At 38.9% G+C, this 8,578-nt stretch overlaps 1 protein-coding gene across 1 annotated transcript; it reads right to left on the reverse strand.

The window, feature by feature from the left end:
- Positions 1 to 824: 824 nt before the first annotated feature.
- Positions 825 to 7,335, reverse strand: LOC103370403 (cytochrome P450 2J6-like). The gene is made up of 9 exons (XM_008299456.1): positions 7,132 to 7,335; positions 5,779 to 5,941; positions 5,527 to 5,676; positions 3,871 to 4,031; positions 3,464 to 3,640; positions 3,234 to 3,372; positions 2,930 to 3,117; positions 1,789 to 1,930; positions 825 to 1,290 (listed from the first exon to the last, which is right to left on the reverse strand). The coding sequence occupies exons 1-9, from the start codon at positions 7,330 to 7,332 to the stop codon at positions 1,115 to 1,117; spliced, it is 1,497 nt and encodes a 498-aa protein (XP_008297678.1). The 5' UTR covers positions 7,333 to 7,335; the 3' UTR covers positions 825 to 1,114.
- Between the last annotated feature and the right edge of the window lie 1,243 nt (positions 7,336 to 8,578).

Raw genomic sequence — 8,578 nt, forward strand, 5'->3', positions numbered from 1 at the left:
CAATTCCACCTTTGCAAGGTCAAAAAAAATAATGTCATTTCTCAGTATCATTGCTGCTTCTTTATTGCAACCAAGCCAGTGAAGAAGAGGTCAAAGTGGAATTAACTGACTCTGATCTAGATGAAGTTGATGAAGAATAGCTAGTGACACGCATGAGAATGACTGCGCTTACAGAAAATCTTGTTACCATAGCAACGACATCTTTCTCAGTCTAAAGTTTGTTATAGTATTGTTCTGTGCTGTAAAGTTATTAATACAGATGATGATGTGTGCATGTGGCGTTTCTTATTGTTTGTAATGAGGAAAAATCCTATCAAATTCCATCCCGTCGCACTGATGGGACTTTTGGCTCAGACCCTGCGCCTTTCATCGTGGGGCATGTCCATGAGACGAGAGATAACATGTATGAAGCTGTGAGTCTGCAAAGGCTGGCATATCAAAATGCAAACTAGAGACATATAGCAAGTTAAAAATACCAAAAAGAATTGGTCACCTCAGGTGGTACCGATTAGAAATTTTGGGTCCGAACCGATGGACTATACAGCTTCTTTCAATTGTCACGATAGAAACATAATCAGTGAAGGGTCAGAACATTTTCACAACCACTGTTCAAGCTACTGTAGTTTTTAGGATTTGATTTTGCTAGTTATATCATCAGTTGTTTTTATTAAGTCATATGTGTGTTGATACAAAGATAAAATGGACCTCAAGTTTGAAGATTGGTAATTTTCTTGGTAACTATTCCAAATAAATAAATAAACAAAATATGCTATTTTATATGTGAAGTGATCAAATTTGGTACATGATGCATGAAGACCATAAAATTTCAAGGCTTTTAAAATTTATTCAAATATCCTGTTGTACAAACTTCAGCTTCTACGAACCCTAAATGTAGAAGCAGGTGAAATACATTCAAGTCATCAACAGCACTGAGAGTCATTGCATTGTCTCACTTGCCCCACCTTAGACTGAAACAACGGTATGAACTTTAACACATAGCAGTCTGCGTGAGAAGCATAAATTAATCTCCGTTTATTGACTTACAAAAATGTATATAGCAGATGCATTACAAGATAAACACAGTGGAACACAGTGACTCGTTGTGTGTAGTGGTTTATCGTGGTGTGGCACAGAGGCAATAAGGTTTGGGAGAGCGAGTGCCTCCCAGGTTGAACTCCAGACTGGGCTGCTCTCCAGCAGGTGATGAGAAGGAAAACCTCTGAAGTAGGGAGGTGAAAAACAGGAATAACTCCATCTTGGCCAGAGGTTCCCCGAGACACACCCGCTTACCTTAGAGCACACAATACAGCAAGTAAATTTAATTCATACAATTCATAGACTATTCGCTTTGATCACATTTATCACTGCAGCTCTGAAAGAAAGTCAGGATACAGCAGAGACACTGATCCATTCCCAAAGTACTAACCAAATAATGTAGGTAATGTTACGGTAAATGGTAGGATCCAAAAATGTATGTATTTTTCTGTACAAACAGAAAACTGAATATAATCCATTGAAAACACAGATCAAGCTTTCAACCTGAGTCACCTGGGGGAAGGTGTATGATGTTGCAAGACCCAAAACACCCAATGATCCCAGGATACATCACTGAAGATGTGTCTGAGTTGCGTGACAAGTGTATGTTACGATTTATGGGTGTTTGGAACTTTCCCTCCCTTAAAAACACTAGCATCTCTTGTCCTGAATGATTTTGGACAGGGATGGGCACTGCAGTAAACAAAATGTTATTTGTACCTGTATTGGCTACCACTGGATCTACTGACTCACCTGCAGAAAATGGAAGGAAGGCCTCTCTCTTCCTAAATTTACCATTCTGGTCCAGAAAGTGCTGAGGGTTGAAGGAGTGTGGAGTTTCCCACATTGTCTCATCGTTTAGGACCGAATTCAGTGAAGCCATTAAAATGGTGCCCTAAAAAAAAAAAAAACTCTGTTAAAAAGGTTATTTAGCCTACCTCTTAAAACATTTGTTTACATGTCATAATTAGCCATACATAATTGTATGGCTAATTACATAATTAGCAATGATGTAATTGCAAAATTAGCATAAGAAGCAAAAATAATCATTTTAAATTAACTTTGTTAATATATCTTTTATGACACCAGTCCTGGAGCTTTTCTGACACACCTTGTACATACTTTAACTAGCCTTAGTGCTTATTCTCAGGCAATTTAAAAAATATTTAATCTCAAAACACCATTATTGACAACACCAATAATATACTCGACATTAAAATCAATGCATAAATACAAAAACAGTGTCTGTCTATCAGCATTAAAAAAATTCTAATATGTACACAAGTGAGAACATTAACCAGATTTTTTCTTGTCCAGAATAGAAGAAGTAGAATAAGAATAGAATAACAGAATGCATCTACTATTAGTTCATGTTAAAGTGGTATTGTGCATAGATATGTATAATAAAGGCTAGATGTCTTAAGGCGGCGCTTCGAACGCCAACACCCTTCTGCCGTCTTGATACAGGGAAGCTCTCTGGCGGAACCTGTGGTACATGAACGGAGGTGAGTGATCTGTACATACGTAAATACTCTTATCTCGCTGAAATCTTGACGGATTTACAAATGGTTTGGTTTTTTGCAAACGTTATTAACGTGGCTAAAATTCAAATGACAAAAATACAAATAAGATATAAAATAATTAAGATACTAATTGTTGCTGGCCGTGAGAGTGTACCATAATTATCCATAATTGTTATAACTATACCTCTGACATTTATAACAAACCAAACCGTTTGGTTATTTAAAAAGTACATGCACCACTACAACACAATGTTATGGGTGAGCGAGCGGACTGTGGCAAGATGGCCGCCAGTGTGGCCGTGAGATTCCATTGGCCGACAGCGCGGACGAGACATCTAGCCCTTATTGTATATATCTATGGTATTGTGTACCTTTGGGATTGTGTACTTATCCAGTGTGGTGTCCCTGTTCGCCATGCGGACCACATTGAGCGGGAGGATGTTGGCATTTCTCTGTATTTCATGGATGACTGCATCAGTGTAGGGCATGTTTTCTCTGTCAGTCATGGAGGGCTGTCTGGATGAACCAATCACAGCATCTATCTCAGCCTGGACTCTCTCTGCACAAAGTGACAGCAGGAAACAATGTCAATCTGTGATAAAATTACACATCTCACACCTTCTCCCCCAACATAGGACGGACCTGTGAGAGACCTCTAACAACTCGTACACTCACTCTGTATGTCAGGGTGGTGGATCATGTACAGCAGCCCCCAGTGTAAAGTAGTGGTAGTAGTTTCAGTTCCAGCAATAAACAGGTCCAGAGTGCAACAACATAAATTCTTGAGATCAAACCCAGCATCTTTGTCCTCCTTCTATCAATGACACAAGAGACAGAAGCAGGAATAAGTTGACACAATTCATTGGAAAAGCAAAAACACAAGACAAAGTCACTGAGATACTCACATCTCCCATTTCAACCAGAAATGAGTCAATGTAGTCTCTTGGTGATGAGGGGTTGAGGTTTTCTTTGTGTTCTTTGATCTGGACTTTTGTGAAGTCAATGATCTTATACAACAGAGCAAAGATCTTCCGATGAGGTCCAGGCAGCCACTTCATCAGCCAGGGCATGCTGTTGTAAATCTACACAGCAGGAGGACAGTTATCAACTCTCTGACAGACACAAAACGGTGTGAAAGTCATTTCTGGTTAAATCATCAGTGGATAAAGATTTACTGATACTTACATGCTGCATTTGATTAGTTTGTAATGGAATCTTTGTACAATATTGTTTTTAAAATCCACATTTGACTTATGTGTTCAGCATAAACGCTGATTTAAATGAGATTGTTGGATGTCAGTTGGATGCTCACCTGGATCAATATACCTCCTTGCAAGAGCACAATCTCATTGAAGTGGTCCAGAATAGTCTGGTGCGCCTTATCAGTGTACTCGAATCGATGTCCAAACACCAAACAGCAGATGATGTTGGACACAGCGCTGTTCATCAGTGACTGGGCATTGAAAGGCTTGCCTAAAGTGAAGAGAAAATGTAGAAACTTTGTCAAAAAAGGAATATATATGTCCTTTAAGCTATGTCCTTTTCATAGTTTTAAAGCTTTACAAAGTTTGTCTCTGTCGTAAATGCAGTGTCAGCTTGTGTAGCCAATACAAGCTAGTCATATTTAGAAAAGTTCTTAGAGCTGTGCAAGCCAGCCTCATGATAACTTTCTTTTTTTTTTTCATTATTCATGTTATGTACCGTATTTTCCGGACTATAAGTCGCTCCGGAGTACAAGTCGCACCAGCCATAAAATGCATAATAAAGAAGGAAAAAACATACATAAGTCGCACTGGAGAATAAGTCGCATTTTTGGGGGAAAGTTATTTGATAAAATCCAACACCAAGAACAGACATGTCATCTTGAAAGGCAATTTAAAATAAAAATAGAATAGAGGCAACAACAGGCTGAATAATTGTACGGTATGCTTACGTTACATGACACAACTGAGAACGTGCCTGGTATGTTAACATAACATATTAAGAGTTATTCAGATAACTATAGCATAAATAACAGGCGAAGAAGTTCACCAAACCACCCATGTCACTCCAAATAACTAAAATCCAATGAAATCTTCATCCTCGGTGTCACTTGTAAACAAGTCCGCTGACTCCGGAGGTAGAAGATGCGGCGCTTCCTCTTCTACGTCGCCTACGTCAGACTCATCGTCAGTTGCAGTTCCAATTATTCCAGCCTTTCTGAATCCTGACAGAATGGTTTCAGTTGTCACCGAAGCCCACGCTTTGTCGATCCATCCAACGACTTCCAGGAAAGTTGCACTGCGCATTCTCCCGGCAGCACGTTGTTCAAGCACCCATGTGCGAACTCGTTCCTCTAGCTGTGGCCACCTAGCTTTTAGCCCGCGATTGGCTTTTTTTGTTTTCTTCATTTCAGTAAGAGTAACCTCCGCTTTTCGCCAGTCCCTTACAAGTTTCTCGCTAACTCCAAACTTTCTTTCTTGCTGCTCAATTACCGTTTTCGGCTGCATATTTTACTGCTTGCAGCTTGTAATCTGCAGAATATGATTTTCTTTTCGGTGCCATTTTTGTTAAGCCCTTCTCAGTTGTTTTTAAAAGTTACCGCCAATGTTGAAATTATCAACACAGGCCTAGAGCGCCCTCTTGCGGTTTAATGTGAAAATAACATGTGAAATGATATACCGGTAATAATGTGTTAATAATTTCACATATAAGTCGCTCCAGAGTATAAGTCGCACCCCCGGCCAAACTATGAAAAAAAACGCGACTTATAGTCCGGAAAATACAGTACACTGATCAGTTGTTTCAGTTCTAATACAGTGAATGCAGATGGTCTTTCAAGTTCTGATGGTTGCCATATTTTTGTTTGTGATCTGAAGTGTCTTTTTGCGTGATTTTCTGCTGCAAATTTGGAATTAAAAGTAAAACCACATGTCTGTGTATTAGGTAGCAAAGAGTAATGCGTCATTGTAAAATAGAATTTTCGTGCCTTGGTGATCTGCGAAAGCCTCCGTGAGATATTGACACTCCTCCTGGATGAACAGCTCCATACTCTTCTTGCCCAGACCAAAGTTTCTGAGTGTATGAAGAGCAAATCTCCTCTGCTGCTTCCATAGATAACCATTAGATAGCACAATACCTTTTGGGAACACAAAACAGCATTAGACCAGAAATAATTTGATACAGCTGGTCTCATGGAAAACACCAACTAAGAACTGAAATAAAATTCAACAAACACCACCTCTTTCCCTAGCTAATTCATCAAACGAGGGTACAAAGGGACGATCTGCGAAGTCTTCTCCACGTTGGACCAAGGCTTCTTTCACAGGCTTGTAGCCATTAAGAACCACGATCCTTCCACCAGAAAGACGAAGGCTGAAAATGTTTCCATATTTCTCTGCAAACTGAGCACAGACAGTGGGTTGGTGTTGTGGTGTAACACTAAGGTGACATATCTTCTGAGGAACAACAAATCATGACTGAATGTAGGAATGACACAGAATGTAACTGATATTAAAGCTATTGGAGGCTGTTTCCAGAAAACTACTGCACCTCACAACGTCTCTCTCAAAATATAGTTTATGTATTCCGTGCTTTATGGAACATTATTCACTCGAATTGAAGGGTTCTTAACTCTGTTTAAAGGTCACAGGGTCTGTTAACATGCAGGCTCCACACATGCACAATATAATGAGCGAGGAACTGCAGAGAAACACAGAAAAGAAAATTTTGATTGCAAAACAAAATGCAACATCAGCTCTCTGGACATATTTTAGCTTAAGAGAGGACGACTTTGACTAAAAACAAGTGTTCTGTCAGCAGTGTCTTGCAGTTGTTGTCACTTTGCGAGGCAACACGACATTTAAATCAACACAACCAGCTGCAAGAGTGCAAAGACATCAGTGGCATCTAAAGCACACATAATACATTTTTTTTTCTTTCCAAATAGAGTTACCCCAGTAACAAATTCCCTAATTTGTTCATATCACACTGTTTACTGCAGACAAGTTAAAATATGCATAAGTAAGTCATGATGGAAAGCAGCTGAGTAGATTTATTTAAGTAGTGCACTTAATTATAATTTTGAGATACATGTACTCGAGCGTTTCTACTTTATATGCCCACTTTATGAGATTTCAGGGAGAAATATTGTACTTGCTGCTCTGCATCTGCATTTTCTTTTAAATTTTTACACAATTGATAGCGCAACAAGCTTTTAAAATACAATGCAATGCAATTCAGTATTTTTACATTGCTCTGTTTTTACTTTTACTTAAGGATGTGAATACCACCTCTGCTGTTCACAGTTTATAAGTCCTTTTCCTTTTTTCTTGACTTGAGTTAATGATTTCCTTTGCTTCCCATCGGACTTTGCCTGAACCTGTTGAATGGAAGCTTGAAATGTTGCTTTCAAAGTCAGGGCTTTCCTTTAATATTTATTTATTTCAAAATGCAAAAAGAAATTTACAGTTTAATCTGTTTGGAAAAAGAAAACAGATGCTATCAGTGTGTTAGATGTTTCTAAAGCCTCAGACTCTTTATTTTCTATTATTATTACTATTACTATCATTACTATTACTATATGGACCTATACCTCTGTGAACTGCAGATGAAGTCTTGCAGGTTGGATGCGATGAAGATCACCAATAAAAGGTAGAGCCCAGGGTCCAGGAGGGAAGTTTTTCGGCACCCTGTTCTTCCAAATGTCAGCCAACAGCAGAAAAACACATAAAAATATCAAAATACTTCTGCTGTCTATCCACTCCAAGTCAAGAACACGGAGTATTGCCTCCATGTCTTCCGTTGAACTGCACTTGTTCCCGCTAAGGTGCGTTTAGTGAAATGGAGTGACTCCTCCCAGTCTCTCTTAGCCAACCCATACTGTAGTACATAGTGGTGTGGCTGCACCTCACTGTCACTCTTGGTCAAACATGTGCATGCAGGGAGGGATATATATATATATGTGTGCGTGTGTATACACACACACACACACACAGACACACACATATACACACACACACACACACACCAACACACACACACCTACACACACACACCAACACACACACACCGAAACACACCGAAACACATCTACACACACAGAGACACATACACACGCCTACACACACACACACACACACATATATATGGACAATTAGCATCATGAAGTGCTTTATTGCACACTCAGCTCTTGGCATTTTACCATTTTGAACAGAAATGAGGAATTTCAGACTGAATTCATTTTCTCATACCCAAATTGAGCGGCTCACTGGGCTTTTCTGAGAACTTAGAATTAATCAATCACAACATTCAACCAGTAAAACAAATTTTCTGTTCAGGAATGCAAGTAAATAACTAAATTTGACATCTTAATCAAGAAATAGTAATGTGCTTTACTATTTTTTTCATATTTTTTTGTAAAACAGTAAATTTGAAAATTCATGGATAACAGTAATAATTATAATTTTGCATTAAAAATGTCATTTTGGTTAAAGAGCTTCTACATACTGGTGTATTAACCATTACGGAAACATAAGAATTGATTTTGGTAATTACCATTGCTGTTGTTTCAGAGCAGCTGTGGCAAAAACCTTACATTGGATGGTGGTCTAATAAATTTGTTAAGTCCTGCATGCATATACTGAATTTGGGAAAAATGTAGTTTTAGTTTTGTGCTGCACACATCAAGAACATTTTACAAACAACAATAAAATGTCAAAGAGCTATACCTGTGGGTCAATTCAAAACCATGATTACAAAGCACTTTGATTGTAACTGCTTCAGAATGATGTCTCCTGCTGGTTGTTTTCTCGTTGCCCTATTTATTCTGTTCAGATTGTAGTCTAGACATCATTGAAAACAGGAGCATGGCCTCAATTATTCCTGTAAAAATGGCTGAACGAATGAATGAACCTGTAGCCTACATCCGATCAATGAGGTGGAGCGTGAGTGGACCTGAAGGAGGCCATGCAAACATCTCTGGGACATGGACTCTCCGACGGAGGAACCCACCTGTCACTCAAAGTGCCCATAACTTTCGG

The sequence above is a fragment of the Stegastes partitus genome, unplaced genomic scaffold (assembly GCF_000690725.1).
Source record: "Stegastes partitus isolate 25-593 unplaced genomic scaffold, Stegastes_partitus-1.0.2 Scaffold30, whole genome shotgun sequence".
In the NCBI taxonomy this organism is placed as follows: Eukaryota; Metazoa; Chordata; class Actinopteri; family Pomacentridae; genus Stegastes; species Stegastes partitus.